The following is a 19223-nucleotide window of genomic DNA, read 5'->3' on the forward strand; positions in this document are numbered from 1 at the left end:
TTTATTTATTTATTTTTTCCCCACCTTTTGAAAAACTGGGCCCGGATTGAAACTGTGCTGCTACCACAGACTAGTGGATTTCCAACAAAACTAGGGCGGCGATGCTGTTTCAAGGCCGGCCTAGCCTGATTTAAGCAGCATTGCAGCGGGACGCTTAAGTCGGAAAATGTCAGTACTCATGACTAAACACCCATGACTAACGGCATTTTCTGATTTAGCAGGGCGCTGATTAGAATAGCTATTAACAGCGCTGAGAATAGAATTGACCCCATTGTGGCATAGATTTTGTAATCTGATCATTCATTCAATCAGTTTTTTCGGGTTTTTTTTTCTGTTCATTCAGAATAATAAGTGCTCGTATGTGTCTTTTGTCACCTCTGGATTTAAGTTCAACATTCATAAAATTTTATGCAAATTTTGACCTTACAGACACCAAAATCGGCAATGTTTTGTTAGTTTGGTAAAAAAATATTGTGAAGACTATATTAAAAGGCCATTTTTGTTCCTTTTGACTTTAGTTGTCAAAATTGTGTACATTTACATTGACCTGCAATAGAAAGTCATTTGCATTCAATTTGTCGGGATTCTGAAGGCCATTATACCAACAACGGAATCCTGACTAACTGTACTCCAACAGGGTGTGAGTGCATCAAAGCCCCTTGCGCGCTCTCCATGTTGCATGTTTGGACCCCTATGAGGGAGAATAGCTGCTGTAGATCGGGATTCTACAGTGGGGATGAAGCTATATAGTGGTGACAATAGCAAGAGATCCAGCGAATGACTGTTCAATCGTATTTGGTATCTTACGTACCATTAGTAGTAGATTTTCCAATGAGAAAAGAGCTACAGTATATTATCAGTTCAGACTGCAATGCAAGTAGTATGACACAAATAGCATGTGCATCACATTTTTTCATGTTGATCATGTAAGTACACTATATTCCAGACCATAAAAGGTACAAAAAATGTTTTTAAATTTTACAGGCTCAACTTGTAGATTTGAAATCAGAGCTGACAGAGACTCAAGCAGAAAAAGTGGTATGGGAGAAAGAGGTTCACGATCAGCTTCTACAGCTTCATGCTGTACAACTACAACTTCACTCCAAAACAGGGCAGAATGTGGACTCCGGGGCCATCAAAGCCAAACTGGTAAGCAGAAGCCGCATGGTCCGTGTAGAGTAAAACCATCTGCAGGCCTTTTAAGCTATTGTATTAAATGCTATTGAAATATTGCTGAAGTTTAGCCTTTTCTATTGATGCTTAAATTACTTTTGTGGCCTTTTACTGGTCTTTCCACAAATTAAGTTATCACGAATGACACATTCCATGTATGTGATAGATGATTTGAAAGTAAATGCAGTTTGTAACACCTAACTACCACTGTTTGGCTGACTCATAGGGGCCGAAGCTATTTAATTTGGTGAGCTGCTATGTCAGTGCTTGCGACTTAATGCTGAATTCTACCCCATCGTGCCTTATTCTGAATTGGATGTAAAAATAAAAAAGTAACTGTGAACATGGGCAAAACCATGTTGCACTGTAGCTGGGAAAGCTACAAAATGTGCTAAGAGATTTAGATTTGGGTGGTGGTTGTACAAACTGAATCTGAATTGCAGTGTAAAAATAAATCTGACATTTTGTGTGCTACGTACAAAAGCAGACCTTATTTACACTGCATAGAAAAAGTATAAATGTAATTGCTTCTCTTGGATTTCGACAAAGTTCATTTATTTTTTGCTTTACTTCTAAATAACAATCAAGCTGCCCATACATATACAAAATCTTGATCTATTGCATGTCACCAACCCGATGCCACCTTGAAATACACACAGGCTAACATTTTGGCTAAACCAGTTACCAAATCTTTGTTTAGATTCTCTCTTTGTGTACAAATCAGTTTATTTGGCTAGTGGTAGCGCACCCCGTTTTTCATTGCAACTCAACACGTGCGATTGACACCTCCCCCCTCTTGATTTGGCCAAAAGACAAATGGGTGTGGAATGAGTGTCCGACTCCCCACCAGGGAAAAAAGCCCTTGTCAGTCGGAATCCCAACTGTTGGCATCTGACACACAAGACAAATGTATTGTGCATATGAAATTGGCATCTTTGAATCGGTCTATGTATCTATTGCATTTGTTTATTGTATCATCTTTAATAATTGAGATGTTTGACCATCAAGTGCAACTGGTCTGACAATGCATTAGGTCATACATAGTGGTGCATATTTAATATCTGCTATTTAGTATTTCTTTTCTAATACTTTATTCTGTCTTTATCTTGGCTATTCTAACTAAAAGTCTCTCTTTTCTTGCTTTAAGTCTGTCCCTAGTCTGGAAGTAATGGTGAGTACAGCACGCTTCTGTATTTTACTATACAGTGACGTTTTATAGTTGTAGATGTTTTCCCTCCTGTTTTCACACCTTTGATATAGAAAAACTAGACGTGTTGTTTTCCACCCCCCAAAAAAATTCATATAGTACCCATAATAAGCTGTTTGCTTTTGCAAATTTATTTTGTATGTATTAAGAGTTTGGGGGAAAATTAGGTGGTGTGTTATTATTTCTTTTATTTCTACTGTAGACTCCTTGTTATACAAAATAAATTTGATCATTTCATTGTTATTTTTGTTCATTATTTTGTATTTGATAAGAGATGCTGGGTATCTTAGTCATTTACTAACTTTTTTTTTCCTTTATTAAACAGTTACCACTTATGGTCAGTTACAGCAAGGTGTAGTGTCTTCCTGTGTGTTTATAGAATCAATTTTGATGGCAGAGTAGAATCACTTGTCCCATGTAGTCTGCCGTAAACACACGTATATGCGCACACTAGGGTTATTTTTTGTTGGGAGCCAATTAACGGTAACTTATCCTTGTTTTTTGGGTTTGTGGGAGGAAACTGAAGTAGACATAAGTCTGTGGAGGATATACAAACTTGTTATCTATTCTTTTCCTTTATTTATATGGTGCTACAAGGGGTCCGCAGCTTCCAACTACAGAGTATGTAAACAAGTCAGCAAAACAGGAAAGAGCGACTTACAGTTGAATACAATAGAGGACAAGTACGGGGTACATAACCATAGCTGCAATAGCAGACGACACTGAAATAAGTATCCCTGTCACAGCAAATCGCAGGATTTGGTACCATCAAAGATAGTTTAGGGAAGAGAAGCAAGAACACATAAGGGCCCTGCTCATGAGAGCTTACATTCTAAAGTTAAGGCCATGGTGGGAATCAAACCCGTGACCTGAGTGCTGTGAGGCAGGAATGTTAACCATTACTCCTGATTTCTAATGCCACCTGCTGTAATTCTAGTTTTGGCCTTTACCCTAAGATAGTGGTACACATACGTAATTTGATATGCTTTAGCTTTGCAAGCAGACAGTGAGAAAATGTTGCACAGTTGGAACTAATTCATGGCTGTAGTGGTTTGATGTGGTTGCATTAATACTCTGTCTTAATTTAATGTCGTTTGCTTGCATCTTACTGAAAACGATTATCCAATGTGAACTTGCTTTATAATGTATTCTGCAGCATGGCCCTCATTAAGCATGTTCTCCCTTGCCTGAACATGCACAGATGAAAGGGCAGGTTGTAAACGACCCATGGGAGCGTGCATAGTTGGTAGCGTACACACTGGGCGATACAATGAACGATATTGCTCAGAATGGCTAAAATGAGCAACATCATTCATTATATTGCCCAGTGTCTATGCTCCCTAGACTTGTTCTGAATCCATAGTTTTTTTTAATTGGCAACAGAATCACCCCAAACCATGCTGCTACCATCATTGTACAAACCTAAGAACTGATGGCTCATGCATAAGTAGTTACCAGAATGGACACATGATTGTTCTATGACCTTAATAGGTAAGATCATATCAACTGAGGAAACATTCCTGCCAGGGCAAAGTCTGCAGAGGCTAGAGCGCTATTGTAAAGATCATCGTTTTGATAAGACTAGCCCATGCAAGTCAAATAAAGGTGTTCCCAACCCAAGACCTCCCTGATTCTAACAATGTTAAAGTAACACAATTGAATGAAAGTAACTGAATGCCCAAGTATAGAAGTAGAGGAATGGCCACGAAATTACATGGCAGGTTGGATAAACCTTGACCAGGCCAAAGATAGATGACAAAAAAAAATTCAAAATGAAGTTGAAACCCAATTAGAACACCAATAGATTCAATCAGAGTCTGTAAAGCAGCAGGAGTAATCTCTGGCTCAGGGACACGGCTGAATAACATCAGCCTTGCCTCCTGGTTTCCGATCTGAATACCCTGAAGAATCTACCAAGCTTGATATATATGCAGTATAGGATTAATAACAATATTGGATCATTTTGATCAGTAAATTAATAGAAAAGTGCACTATGTAGACAAATGATTGGACACAGACAGAAAATAGATCAAGGTTTCATTGATATCTGTACTGAGTAGGTCCACCACGTGCAGTGATTTTTCTCTGCATCCTGGCAACAAAGGCTCCACATGTGCACTTGTCAGGGTTTGTTAAATTGCGTGTTCTTTTACTATCTTGAGCTATAAGTAGTGGGTCACCTTGCACGAATGGTATCTAGATTTACATCTGCAATTTGTTTTTGCACTTGGTATTCTCAATCGTTATTGTACTAAAAATGTAAAAGGTAAAATATATATATAGATGTGAAAGCATGTGGATAATGAAACTTGATGCCATGGCCCCTAAAGGGTTAAATGAGAAATTAGGTCTACACTGCTTTTTATAAAAATAATTTCTTCAGCCATAATGTTGATATTGCACCTTACTCAGGTATTCTTTCTATTACAGTGCATTGTTCTCCTTTTTTTTAGAAAAAAAAAAAAAAAAAAAATTCTTTATTATTTGCACGTATATTTTCTAATTGTATTTTTATATATTTATATATAATCAATGGGTGCCGGTAACTAAAACTCCCTGTGAGGTGTACACCTTGGTGAATCCACAGGTGGAGGGGTGAGGCCTCTTGATTGGATGAATTTGATTGGTGGAGGTAGTACTTGTGATGTATTTAAACTGATCTGGGTCACTGTTGTTTTATCCCTGACGACGGGAGGACATTACTCCCGAAACATGTTGGAATAAACAAGATTGTTTTTCATATCAAGCCTGACGAGTGCCGCCTCATTTGTTGAAAGTATATTGGAATCCTGTGGTTCAAGGAAGGCACCGGAGCACTTCACTCCTCGTCACATTCACCCTTTGAGTGCCGGATTACTGGAATATATATATATATATATATATATATATATATATATCTATATCTATATCTATATCTATATCTATATCTATATCTATATCTATATCTATATCTATATCTATATCTATATCTATATCTATATATATATATATATATATATATATATATATCCACGTTTTCAGCTGCAAAGCTGTTGGCTCAGAATGTTTCACTGAATATGTAATCAATGGTGATACTGCACCAGTCAGGTTCTTACAATGGAAGGATCAGATTTAAGTCAAGGTACCCTAACCTCTGCACCATCTGACATTTGTTTTGCTTATGCAAAGCTGCTGCATAATACTAGTTAATAGATGGTTAATTGTATTCTAAAAAAGTACCCAATGTTCTGCTTGTAAGTTGTTTAATACAGCTACTGTAAAAAGGCATTAATATAAAAAATATAACTTGTTTCACAACTAAAATATTTAGAGCTGAGTGGGTGAAATTTTATCAAAGCTTGGAGAGAGATAAAGTGGAAAGAGATATAGCACCAGTCTATCCACTTCTAACGACCATGTTACAGGATGCGTTTGATAAATGACAGAAGCTTTGATAATTCTATCCCTTCCTTACTGAAGACAATCACCTTCATAAAGTGTCCCCAGGCCCTAGCCAGAGCTCCTCCATTTCTCTCAAACCATGAGAATTTAGGCCAAAGGATTAATGTAAATGGGATCTTTATAGGGCTGCTTCTGTTAAGCCCACTTTACATGGATTTGAGCGCTGTGTAAGAATTTAATTTCAAATTCATACACAGCACATGGGGGGAATTCAATTAGCTGCGGTAATTTACAGTGGCTAATTGACGCAATGGGGCTAGAAAAGAAATCCCTGATATATAGCCTGTTTTCGGGTGAAAATACCATGTTGACGCACTGGTTGGGAACATATCATTCTATGGGCAGTATTCAATGAGAAAAATTCGCTGTGATTTCTGGAGAGTTTGTGCTTTTCACGCGGTGGAGAGAGGTTTTTTTTCTCCAAAGGCGAGCCACCCTATTCAATGGGAAATATTCTCCGTCTTTCTAAGTGATTCTCGCCGTCTCTCTCCGTGTAGAAATTCTCCATCTTTTGATGGAGAGCAGGAATGTGAACTTTTAAACTAAAAGGGTGTTTTTTTTAATTTTGGTGTCAAAAAATCAGGTTTTTTTTTCTGTGAAGGGCCATGTTATTTTTATTCATGTGCCTATAGCACATGAATATATATTTAATTTTTAAAAAAATATTTTTTTACTTTTTTTTTTTTTTTTTTTTTTTTTTTTTTTTACACAGTGCAGCCAGCAGGGGGCCGGAGCGCTCGAGCCGCTCATTAGATATTCATATATTCACTGCACCCGATGCACGTTCGGGTACAGTGAATACTGGGTCCCCCGCTGGCTATAGGTAGGGCAGCCTGTGCTGCCTGGGTCCAGGGGAGCCCTGCTCCCCTCCCCATATCCCCTGCAGCAGCCAAGAGAGACTTTAATCTCTCTTGGCTGCTACGTCCCCCGGCTCCCTGACAGCTCCCTGCCGCGGACGCTCGTCCGCTGCAGGGGTTAAGACTCGCCGCGAGTGGCGGCGAGTCTTTAACACGTTGAATAGGGGGAGCAGGAGGCTCCGGAACACGGAGAGTGCATGGCGAGAGAAAAAATCTCTCGCCATGCACGGACAATATTTCACATTGAATACTGCCCTATGTGTTAATGCTCGTTAACAGTGTTATTTACTGGGTGAGAATAGAGGGCTTTAATTTAATAGCCCTGTACATTACACCTGGCGGTTATAAGCCTTTTTCACCCCTGTAAATTATTGAAGCAAATTGAATTCCCCTCCATAGTGTTTAAAATGAACATTGTGTGTTGAAATTGTGATGGCAAGAAATGAATGAGACCTTTTGGGTCTAACCACAATTGACATCCATGTCTAAGGTATCTATCTATCTATCTATCTATCTATCTATCTATCTATCTATCTATCTATATATAATTTTGTTGGTGCTGGCTGGCACTCTATTGGCTGTAGGTTTGTCATGGTGCAGTTTATTAAATACTTTCTTTTGATTTGTCATTCAATAACCTGTATTTGCTATTACATTCATTGTACTTTGTTATAATCAATAATCTTGGTATAGGAAAAGGAACTGGAGGCCAACAAAAAAGAAAAAGTGAAGGAAGCACAACTGGAAGCTGAAGTGAAACTATTGCGGAAAGAAAATGAAGCTCTCCGTAGGCATATAGCTGTTCTTCAGGCAGAAGTGTATGGAGCAAGATTGGCCGCTAAATATTTAGATAAGGAGCTGGCTGGAAGGTATGTCATTAGCTGTTTTCCTTCCCTTTAAAGTAATTACCTTTTTGTACTCTGTTGGTGTTTTATAGTGACACCAATTTCTGCAGATCATTTATACCCCTTTCACATCACCAAAATAACCTGCGTTGTTACCGGGTCGAGGTGTGATGGGAAAGCACCAAACCTTGTAAGAAGGGTTAAACTCGGGTCACCCGCTGTATAATTGGCAACCCCGGATTTGATGTGAATGTGCCAGACCCCCGGGTCAGACTCTGGATCGGGTATAAGTCAGGTATAAGTATTCTGAAAAATTGTGAGAAGCATCTACTTGGAATGTTAAGTCTATTCAAATTTGTCTTTAATCAAGATAATCATATGCCATTATACAACTTTTAGGTTAAAAACCACACTTGCCAATCGTATAAATGTGTACTTAATAACAAGTAAAGCAATTCATTATTTGTAGGGTTCAGCAGATACAGTTGCTTGGCCGTGATATGAAGGGTCCTGCTCATGATAAGCTATGGAATCAACTTGAAGCTGAAATCCACCTACATAGACATAAAACAGTTATCCGAGCATGCCGGGGGAGAAATGACTTAAAGCGCCCTTTGCCAGTTCCACCAGGACATGTAAGTTACCCAGTAGCTATTTACCAGTCATGCAGTGCATATTGTACAGCCTTTTCTAGCTACGATAGATGATGTTTTGCAGGCTTTTCATTGTAACCCATTGAGTGCCAACATCTTTGTGAGATGCACAAAATATCTGCTAAAAATGCCAGCTTCGCTCACATTTGTTTTCTAATCTCTTTTTACACAATATTTTTATTTGAATTTATATATTTCCTATATAAGGTAAACATTACAGGTCATTATGATGAATAAAAATATTTGCTTGGCAATGTTCGCAGCTATTTTGACAAATTCACTCAAATGGTTAATAAACAGGAATTTAAACTGATTTATAATTTTGCACCTGTGGCTTGAAGATTAACTCGAATTTCTCTCTTGCTGTAGTCCTTTTCCCCATTTCCTTCTTCCCATGCTGCTGATCCTCCCTCCCCTGTCTCAGTATTCCTACCCTTCATTCTCTAATTGTAGACTAAATGGAATGTGGTGGGAAATGGGGCTATTTCATCTGTCACTTTATAAATATCTGGTCTAAAAGGGAAATTTGGTCCATCCCAAGGACTGCATGACTCGCCATAGAGAACCTCCTAGCCAAATGTGTTGTACCTGACCTACTGGATTAGTGACCTCCTTTTTTTTTTTTTTTTTTTTAACAAGAGAGTAGAATGGGAGGCTACATTAGGTGACTGTTAGTCACACAGCAATTAAATGTTTACTTATTGCAATAACTAAAACAGGCAACCTGTTATTATCATGAGGTCAGCAGCAAATTAATGTACTCTCCCCTTCTATTCTCTTGAAATGCTGCATACCCCAAGTTTGTGCAAGGTTATAAATGTGATTTCTTGAACCAGCAGGACCCAGATTGCTTAAAGAAAAGTCAAGGAGTTGGCCCAATCAGAAAAGTGATTTTGGTTAAAGAAGATCATGAAGGACTAGGCATATCGATCACTGTAAGTAGGAATTGGGTAAATGGTGCTTTAGGACCACTATGCCTCTATACATTAATACAGTGGTTCCAAAACTTTTTTGATCACAGCGCCTTAGAGTATTAAAAACTTTCACATCACCCTTAGGCCCAAATTTTCTTATTGAGAAATTTAGAAATATTAATTAAGTAAATTGTGTGTTTTATAGGTATCCTTAAGCTGTGTACACACGGTGCTATACTATACAGTAAAACAAGATAGCAAGTTAGTGCAAATATCAACGTGTTTTGCCGCGTCTGATCCAGATGCACAGCCCCCTGGCATCGGAATTGAAAGTAGAAATATGCTGTTCAGCACAGTCTATTCTATCTCGGAACGAGGGCCATGCTGGTCAGTGTAACATGACATCCGCTCCTCCCCTGCACAGTCCCCCCAATTCTGACAGCTGAAGCCGCCACCCTGCTGGGCACGTGTGTACACATCATTATTAGGTTCCGATATGTGGTGTGGGACAGGATTCACTTCTTCTGTTTGTCAACATCATTTACAAATTGCCAGCCATCCACACTGATTTTGCCTATTGGATTGATTAGAAATAGTTTAAATTGGTCCTAGACCATCAATCTGAGACACCCCTGCAAGTGTCCCGAGGCACCTCAAGGTGCGATGACTCGCAGTTTGGTAACCACTGCATTAATACAATGGAGGCTATTTGATCCAGGATACTGACCTTCGGAATATCCCGGTAGTCGGAATCCCGGCCATTTTTGCAGGTTTTCGACACAAATTCAACTGTTCAATGTACCGAAAGTTGAGTGTTGGAAAGTCCTGAAATCGGCAAAGACAGACGTGCATACGTCAATCCACGGCGATTTCCGACAAAACAGATCCGACTTTAAAAATTAAAAAAAGTAGGATCTGACCGCTTTTAACAGCATTTCTGTCGGGAAATATCGGCACAGATCCCTTATGTATTTTAAGTGAGACCTGCTTGAAACAATTTCATTTGAGAATATTTTGTTACATTAGTATGAAGAGCATTATACAAATTCTTTATTAAACTCAGACTAATGGTCCACAGCTCTTCTTTATTTTATTTGATGTATTTCCATAACCTCAGTCGATCATTATTTTCCACATCTGAGATCTCATATAACATTTTCCATAGTAGAAGCAAAAAAAAAAATTCTTTTGGCTGTACTTGGTATTGGTACTTAAGTATTTTCTTGGTTTCTGTACAGGGTGGAAAGGAGCATGGCGTTCCAATCCTCATATCAGAGATTCACCCGACTCAGCCGGCTGATCGCTGTGGTGGACTGCACGTTGGTGATGCCATTTTGGCAGTGAACGGCATCAATTTAAGGGATGCCAAACACAAAGAAGCCGTTACCATTCTCTCTCAGCAGGTACATCAATAAGATATTGTACTATGAGTTGTTGTTGTTGTTGTTAAATAATAGATTGCAACGTTCTGGTAATTTATTTGTAATTCCCTCAATTGTTATGAAATAATCTTGGAGTCAGGTTTTGCTTATACACCCCTTCCCAACTATAAACCTCTCTGTATTTCACCTTATATCTGCCCTGCTTGCATGGTGTTACATGGCTTACAAAGGTGCACCTTTTTTCTTTGTTTCTATTTTCTTTTCTTTTGCTCTTAACTCAGAACTGCACAATAGATCTGTAGGTGGGGAAGCATAATCAGATTGTAAGGATGGATCATATTGGCTGATAACCAGAGATTTGGGCCATATAAATCCATAATCAATATGTGCATTTCGTTGATGATTGTATAAAAAAAATCTTTATTATGTGGGGCACACTGATCTGCAATTCAGACCAAAGATCAGGGTCAGTAAAATAAAGTTGGATTTTATCAACCAAATGGAGCTGTATGGTGATAGGAAGACTTACTAGTATTTTACCAGTAAAATGGGCACTTTTCATGGTTCTGTGTTCAGATCATTGGGTAAAAAAAAATCTGATAATATTTTTCATCGATTTGCAATGTATTGGAGAATCGTAAAATAATAATATCCATAGTTTTTTTTATTTTATTGCTCATGTACTGTATGGGCCACATCAGGACTGGTGTAAAGTAGCATATACAATATATCAAAATAATATTGTTTCCTAAAATGCATTTCTGACAAAAAAAAAAAAGATGTCCAACGCTAGCAGTCTCACAGGAGCTGGTAGTTTGGCACGACTGCAGCGATGATGGATGAGGATGCATACTGTATGTGCAACAAAGTTGTATAATCAATGCCTAGTTTAGAATTTTTTTAATTTCTCTTTCCCTGTGATGTGACTGCAGCGGGTTGTGAGCTTGTCATATTACTAGGAGGCCATGGTCCATTTATAGTGGCCATTAATTCATTAAAATTAGCTATTCATTACAGCTGAGCGGCATTTTTTGGTCATTTCACCACAAGCTAGGTTTTTGCATTTTATCTTTCAGTTTTCTCAAGCTTTTATTTACTGGTACTCTAAATGCTTATCTTTCAGAGGGGGGAAATTGAGTTTGAAGTAGTTTATGTGGCTCCAGAGATAGATTCAGATGATGAAAATGTGGAGTATGAAGATGAGAGTGGACATCGCTATCGCTTGTACCTAGATGAACTGGAAGAAGGTGGAACTAGTCCTGGGGCATCTAATAAAGATGGAGGTGGTGATGTAAAGCCATTGCGAGGTAAGGAAGTCTGTTCAGATCCCTATCATGGGCATATCCTTAAGTAAAAGTGCGTATACATTAGAACATCGGTTCTCAAGTCGGTCCTTAGCACCCCACAGTGCATGTTTTGCAGGTCTCCTCGCAGGGCAGTATTCAATGACAAATTACGCTATGTGCAGCGAATCCTGTTGAGGATTTGCTGCATATTCGCAGGGTTCCGGAGGGCTGGAGCATTCGCTTCCAGCCCTACTTGTCACCCTATTCAACGCCGCCTGGGCTCGCTGCCCCTGACGACAAATTTTAATGTTCGCCGCAGGGACCCGGGGGACGGCGGCAGGCAGGGAGATGTAAGCCTCCCTGCCTGCCCCAGAATTTGTGGGGGAGAAGGAGGTCTCCCGGGGACACAGGCAGCAAAAGCTGCCCCCCCCCCCAGGAGATCTGGCAGGGGACACTGGTAGGGAGCTGCTTCACTGGTCCCGCTCGTGCATATGTAATGAGCAGGACCAGTGTGAAGTGAATATTTAATGAGTGGCTCCAGTGTGAAGTGAATATTTAATGAGTGGCTCCCGGCTCCTAGCCCCCTGCTGGCGAATGTGTAAAATATATTTATGTGCTGCAAGCACATGAGTAAAAATAGCATGCCCCTTTAGAGGAAAAAAAAATCGGATTTTTTTTGCACCAAAAGTAATAAATAAAAAAAAAACCTTTATTTTAAAAGATCACGTTCCAGTTCACCTTTAAAAAGATGTCAAATGCAAAATGGAGAATCATGGCGAAAATCCAGCTGAAAGCAGTTCTCCATCCTAGCACTGAATACACTCTGGGTGAATCCCAGTGAAAACCCCATTGAAATACACCAGCGAATTGCAGCGAGCTTGAAATGGAGAATTGGCTGGCAGTGAACATTGAATAGGATGAATCAGATTTTCAGTGAAAAAGATTCACCGCAATGAGTGAAAACAGCCGAATTCGCAGAAAAAAAGGGTGAGTCTGGAGCATTGAATACTGCCCTCAGAATCAAGTGAAATAATTAGCTCCACCTGTGGATCTTTTAAAATGTGTTGATGAGTAATGAATGCACCTGTCGGGTGACCTGGAAACCGTGAACTGTCCTAAGGACCGATTTTGAGAACCACTGGAAGATCAAATAAGCCTATAATATTTTCTTGCATAATGTCTGTGTACACACTATATAGTTACAATGCGCACTTCTGCGGGATGGAGGATATTGTTAGCGAGAGCGGTACTTGTTTTCTAGCACGGCGCCCAGATTTCCAACGTAATTTTTTCTATGCTCATTGTACCCACATTAGGTATACAATAATATGATTGTATGTCCCCAAAATAGGTTTAACACACCCCCCCCCCCCCCCTATCCACAACACCCTGAATCGTAGCGAGCGCAGCGGAACGCGTCCTCCGACCTTTTCATTCCCCCACTTTCCACGTCGGCGTGGAGTTGATTTTATATAGTGTGGCGAGCCACCGAGCCCGAAGTGCGGCGAGCGGATGCGGATTACTTTACATGTATTCCGCGGGGCTCGCCACGCTTCGGGCTCGGTGGCTCGCTGCGCTCGCCACACTATATAAGATCAACTCCACGCCGACGTGGATAGGGGGGGAATGAAAAAGTCGGAGGACGCGTTACGACGCCCCTCGCAGGGCTCGTGCTCGCCATGCTTCGGGATAGTGGGAGGTGCGTTAAACCTGATTTGGGGACATACAATCATATTATTGTATACCTAATGTCATGGCATCACACACCCTATAAAATCACATGCGATTGCATGCCATTTTGCGGCCGATGCGATGGCCCAGGGCAGAGAGAGCAGTGAATAAAAATCGCATCGCATTGCAAGGCCCTAAAATGCAAAATTGCTTAGTGGGCGCCGCCGTTCTAGGAAACAAGTACCGCGAGAGCCATGTAGCATGGCATCCGCCCCCAATCCTGCTGGGTCTTGTTGTGCACATCATCATCCTGGGTACACATCATCTTCTTATGTTAAAGGGAATTGAATACGGGTTGCCCTTGTCCTCACCCAAGATGTTTATTATTATTATTATTATTATTATTATTGAAGTATGATTATTTTAAGTCACGCCAAGTTGTTTTCCATTAATCATATATATCCGTAGTTGACTAGAATTCTTATTTATAAAATAAATATTTTTCCTAGTGTTTGACCAAAAGCATCACATTGATGGACATGAAAATGGGGACCTGGAGCCAACAAGTGAATCCCTTTCGGGAGAGACTGCTTCCAAACTTGCTTATTCTTCAGAATCCCTGTCATAGGGCTTGTCTCCTGTGTCTTCAGAGGAAGAGACCGATACTCACTCTAGTGGACAATTTCAGTCTCAAGGGAGGTTGGATACAGTTGCCTCTAATGCAGTTTCCTCAGGGTTGTCTGAGCAATTCTACATGTGCGAAATCTTTCATTTATCCACTATGAGCCATAACTGTTGACATTGCATGTTTCTTTTCTCATTTCTTTTTGTAAGCACCAAAGCATGCATTTTTAAACATATAAAGCATTTTTTTTAGATTATTTTTGTCTCTCTGACATAGGTAAAACTGGACTGAGATAAATGTTTACAACAGATATAGAAGGGCGTTACACAAGATATGTTTAAAGTAAATGACCGCATTTTATTCTAAATATAACTTAAATTATTACATGATGGTTTTAGGATAAATTTACGTGCCAATCTGGCCCAGCACAATCAATGAAAACCAGTTCTATTCTGGTTCATGCAGTAAAACATGTTCTCCAGTCTGCACTAATTTTTTGTATTTAATTTTTTTTCCTAGAAGGAAGATTAAACTCCATGTATGTAATTTTCTATTTACCTGCAGAGTACGGAATTAGGTGAATGCTTTAACAGGTTCACTCTGTGGATTCTCTGCCTATTGTATATATGATGGCAATGGTTCATATACCGGACTGCAAACCATGATGAGTCTCACTGGCCGGATATAGTAAACATGTGAGCAACCAGGCAGATTGTGTGGTTTTGGCCTCGCCTATGTCATTTATCAATTTATCACATTTTGCCTATTTTATGCTGTAATGCCAACTGTTGTAACTGTTCCATGACATCAAGGATTATACCGATAAAGACATTACTGCTCTGTAAACACTTACAGCGCAATACTGACAGACTATCATCTGTTCTAATGTCAGCCATTGTATATGTATAAAAAGTGATGTGAAATAGGTTGTTTTTCTATGTTCTTCCCTCTTCCAGCTGCACTATACATATTGTTTGAGAGCTTTGGAGAATGTATATAGTAGTCAAATTGCTATTTATAAATTTGTGTCTCTCTTGTCCGTGACATGATCTTTTGTGGTGTCACTTAATTTAGGTTATATATGAAATATGATATGTTTTAAAGCTTTTTATACTGTATTTTTTAGGTTAAGAGTTTTTGGTTTATACAATATTGCCATCACTCTCCATAATCAGCCAATATGGTTCTATATTGCATTTAACTATATTTTCAGTGTCCTATTATTCAAAGATATATTTACTTTAATATGATACTAGTTAAACTTAATAAAAGAAAAAAAGGAAGCTTTCCAGTAATGCTACCTGTCCTCTTATCCTGGTAACCGTAGATGTCAATGTGCATTGTGTACGACTTTCCATACCAAAGCAGACCGGTGAATTTTATGTTTTACATATCCCTTTCCTACCAGTATGTTTTGTAATGAATTTTCCTTTTGAAATACAAAGACAAGAAAAGTTGCGTGTTACAGGATCCACTAAATTAAATAAATGCACTAAACCCTTGTTGTATGTGTAATTGATTTTTATTATTTTTTCCAAATATGTGCGAACTAGAACATTAGATCTTTGGATCTATTATTTTGATAACTGCGATAACTGCTGTTTTACATATGTACCTCCTAAGAGGCTACTTTCTCTAATTTATCATTTGATGCTTTTTAATGTTTAAACCATTAATGTAACTAAAGAACACATAGAAAAATAAGTCTATATATAGGCACTTTGAGTATATTTTATTTATTTATAAAATAAAAGAATGTCTGTATCTGGTCAATACAAACATATATTCCTATATCTATCTTCTATTCTCGCTCTCTCTTCTAATATTTTTTCTTTTTTATGATGGGGCACTTGTTATTCTCAGACCACTTGCATAACTAATTTACAACTACCCACCAACTTGACAAAACACTTTTTATCTAATTTGTTAAATTGGCCCATTCTAACTATGGCAGGAAGTGAAGTGATGTCACTTTTTGGGCCTATAAATATTTTGATTGGTTTGCAGACCACTTTCCTAGAAGTCTGGCAAATTGAGGTAAGATACACCGAATTTCTTTCTTCATATTATTGGTCTTCTGTAATGACAACTTGAAATTTAATTCCGGCTTTATAAATTGTTGTGTTTTTCATGCATTATGTATTTTTATGAATTATGGGACATTCTATCTTTTATATTAGATTGTATGGATATTTATTTTATATAAGTTCCCCTACTTCACTTTAGAATTCATCAGATAATTTTTTATTATTTACTTTTACTATTATTTACTAATTATACAGGTACTCATCATTTCTTCTTTTTTTAGTTCACTTTTAATCTACTAGGTATGTAATTATACTAATTTTGGCCCCATTGTTACCTTATGGCACATACAATGAATAGTCAGTATTATTATTTTATCACGCTCTTTTGAAGGTATTTGTAATAATCATTGCCACTTTAACTCCAATGTATTGACTGAGACACCATTTCTTTTTTTGATAGGTATGATCCTCAAATAATACTTATGTCACATTTTTCCCCCACTGTCCTCTGTTTGTTCCTCCTCTTCTTCTTCTATTCTATTTCAACACTTAATAGCACAGTCATCTCATTTATAATTATTTCGGTACTTCTGTATTATCAGGGCGCCCAATTAGCATACATAGGGCACCATAGGAAAATCGCATCACATGCGATTTTTTTTTTTTTTGCGTTCGATGTGATTTTCCTATGTAAATTATTCACTGCTCTGTACCTGCGGGCTGTGCGATCGAATCACACAATCGCATGTGATGATATAGGGTGTGATGCCATTGACTTGCTATACATTTATGGGATTTAGGCACCCCCCCACTATCCACGTCACCCCAAAGCGTGGCAGAATGCGTCCTCCCAACCTTTTCATACCCCCACTATCCACATCGGCGTGGAGTTGATTCTATATAGTGTGGCGAGCCCGAAGCGTGGCGAACGGACACGGATTACCTTACATGTATTCCGCGTCCCATTGCAGCGCTCGCCACACTATATAAAATAAACTGCACGCCGATGTGGATAGTGGGGGTATGAAAAGGTTGGGAGGACGCATTCTGCCACGCTTTGGGGTGGCGTGGATAGTGCGGGGGGTGCCTAAAGGGAGGGAGGACACGTTCTGCCGCGCTTCGGGGGGGGGGGGGGGGGGGATAGGTGCCTAAATCTCATTGCATCTCATACAAATGTATAGCAAAGTCAATGGCATTGCACCCTATAAAATTGCATGCGATCGCATCGCACCGCCCGCGGGTACAGAGAAGTGAATAAATGACATTGGAAAATCGCATCACAGGCGATTGCATTGCACGCAAAAAAAATTGCATGCGATTTGCTTAGTGGGTGCCCTGCTATTACATAAGTACCATTATTTCTTTAGGTTTCATTTCATTCATTATCAGTGACCCTTTTTTTTTTTTTTTTTTTTTTTTTAACCCCTTCCTGACACAGCATGTTTTTGCCTTCCTGACAGAGCCCTTTTTTTCAAATCTGACATGTATCACTTAAGTGGGGATAACTTTTTTTTGCTTTTACTTATCCCAGTGATTTTGAGATTGTTTTTTCGTGACACATTGTACTTCAAGTTAGTGGTAAATTTTCGTCGATACAGTCTGTGTTTTTTTGTGAAAAATACCAAAATGTCGGAAAAAAATGGAAAATTTAGCAATTTGCAAAATGTTAAATTTTCTGCTTGTGAGACAAATAATCATACCACTCAAAATAGTTAATAACTAACATAGACCATATGTCTACTTTATGTTTCCATCATTATTTCAACTTCCTTTTAATTTTTTTGGACACTAGGAGGCTTACAATATGAATAGCAAATTTTCAAGAAAATTTCAAACACTGATTTTTTTAGGGACCAGTTCAGTTCTGATGTGACTTTGAGGGACTTGTATGTGAGACACCCCCATAAATGATGCCATTTCAAAAACTGCACCCCTCACAGTATTCAAAACAGCATTTTGGAAGTTTGTTAACCCTTTAGGTGTTTCACAGGAATTAAAACAAAGTGTAGGTGAAATTTCAAAATTTCATTTTTTTTGCAGATTTGCAATTTTAATACATTTTTCTAAGGAACACAGTACATTTTACTAGAGAAATGTGACTAAAAATTGATTCCCCCAATTCTTTTGTTTTCATAAATATCCTATATGTGGCCCTAGTGTGCACGTTGACCAAACCACAGGCTTCATAATAGAAGGAGCACCTACTTGATTTTGGAGCCTCCTTTTTATGAGATTATTTTTTAGGCACCATGTAGGTTTCTAGGCACCATAAGATGCTAAAAGTTAGGAACCCCCCCCACAAGTGACCCCATTTTGCAAACTACACCCCTCAGGGAATTCAACTAGGGGTATAGTGTACATTTCAAACCCCCAGGGGTTTCACCAATTGTGGTACAACTGGGCAGTGAAAATGAAAAATTAATTTTTTTACACAAAAATGCAGTTCTGGCTCCAAATTTGTCATTTTCACAAGGAATGAAGAAGACAAAGCACCCCAAAATCTGTGCCCCAATTTCTCCCGAGTATGGCAATGCCTCACATGTGACCAAAAAATACCAGTTGGGTGCATGGCAGGACTCAGAAGGGAAGGAGTGATTTTTGGATTTTGCAGCTCAGATTCTGATGGAATGTTGGTGGGTGCTATGTCGCATTAGCAAGACCCCCAAAGCACCAATACAGTGGAACCCCCCCACAAGTGACCTCATTTTGCAAACTACACCCCTCAGGGAATTCATCTAGGGGTATAGTGTACATTTCAAACCCCCAGGGGTTTCACCAATTTTGATACAACTGGGCAGTGAAAATGAAAAATTAAATTTTTTTTTACACAAAAATGCAGTTCTGGCTCCAAATTTTTCATTTTCATAAGGTATGAAGGAGAAAAAGCACCCCAAAATCTGTGCCCCAATTTCTCCCGAGTATGGCAATGCCTCATATGTGACCAAATAATACCAGTTGGGTGCATGGCAGGACTCAGAAGGGAAGGAGTGATTTTTGGTGGTGGAATGTTGGTGGGTGCTATGTCGCATTAGCAAGACCCCCAAAGCACCAATACAGTGGAACCCCCCCACAAGTGACCCCATTTTGCAAACTACACCCCTCAGGGAATTCATCTAGGGGTATAGTGTACATTTCAAACCCC

At 39.0% G+C, this 19223-nt stretch overlaps 1 protein-coding gene across 4 annotated transcripts in view; it reads left to right on the top strand.

Moving 5' to 3' along the window:
• Window positions 1-15556, top strand: part of GOPC (golgi associated PDZ and coiled-coil motif containing) — a 28744-nt gene extending 13188 nt beyond the window's left edge. The window contains exons 2-9 of one of the 4 annotated variants that reach the window (XM_083176825.1): window positions 985-1149; window positions 2321-2344; window positions 7372-7547; window positions 7993-8158; window positions 9016-9111; window positions 10329-10493; window positions 11596-11779; window positions 13939-15556. In XM_083176825.1, the coding sequence (XP_083032951.1) occupies window positions 985-1149; window positions 2321-2344; window positions 7372-7547; window positions 7993-8158; window positions 9016-9111; window positions 10329-10493; window positions 11596-11779; window positions 13939-14057 (1095 nt within the window). In that variant the 3' untranslated portion in view covers window positions 14058-15556. Of the gene's footprint in view, window positions 1-984; window positions 1150-2320; window positions 2345-7371; window positions 7548-7992; window positions 8159-9012; window positions 9112-10328; window positions 10494-11595; window positions 11780-13938 lie in introns of all 4 variants that reach the window. The other 3 variants (XM_083176824.1, XM_083176827.1, XM_083176826.1) reach the window with 3 other exon arrangements.
• Window positions 15557-19223: the final 3667 nt, after the last annotated feature.

This window comes from Crinia signifera, chromosome 3, assembly GCF_055691185.1.
Source record: "Crinia signifera chromosome 3, ASM5569118v1, whole genome shotgun sequence".
In the NCBI taxonomy this organism is placed as follows: Eukaryota; Metazoa; Chordata; class Amphibia; order Anura; family Myobatrachidae; genus Crinia; species Crinia signifera.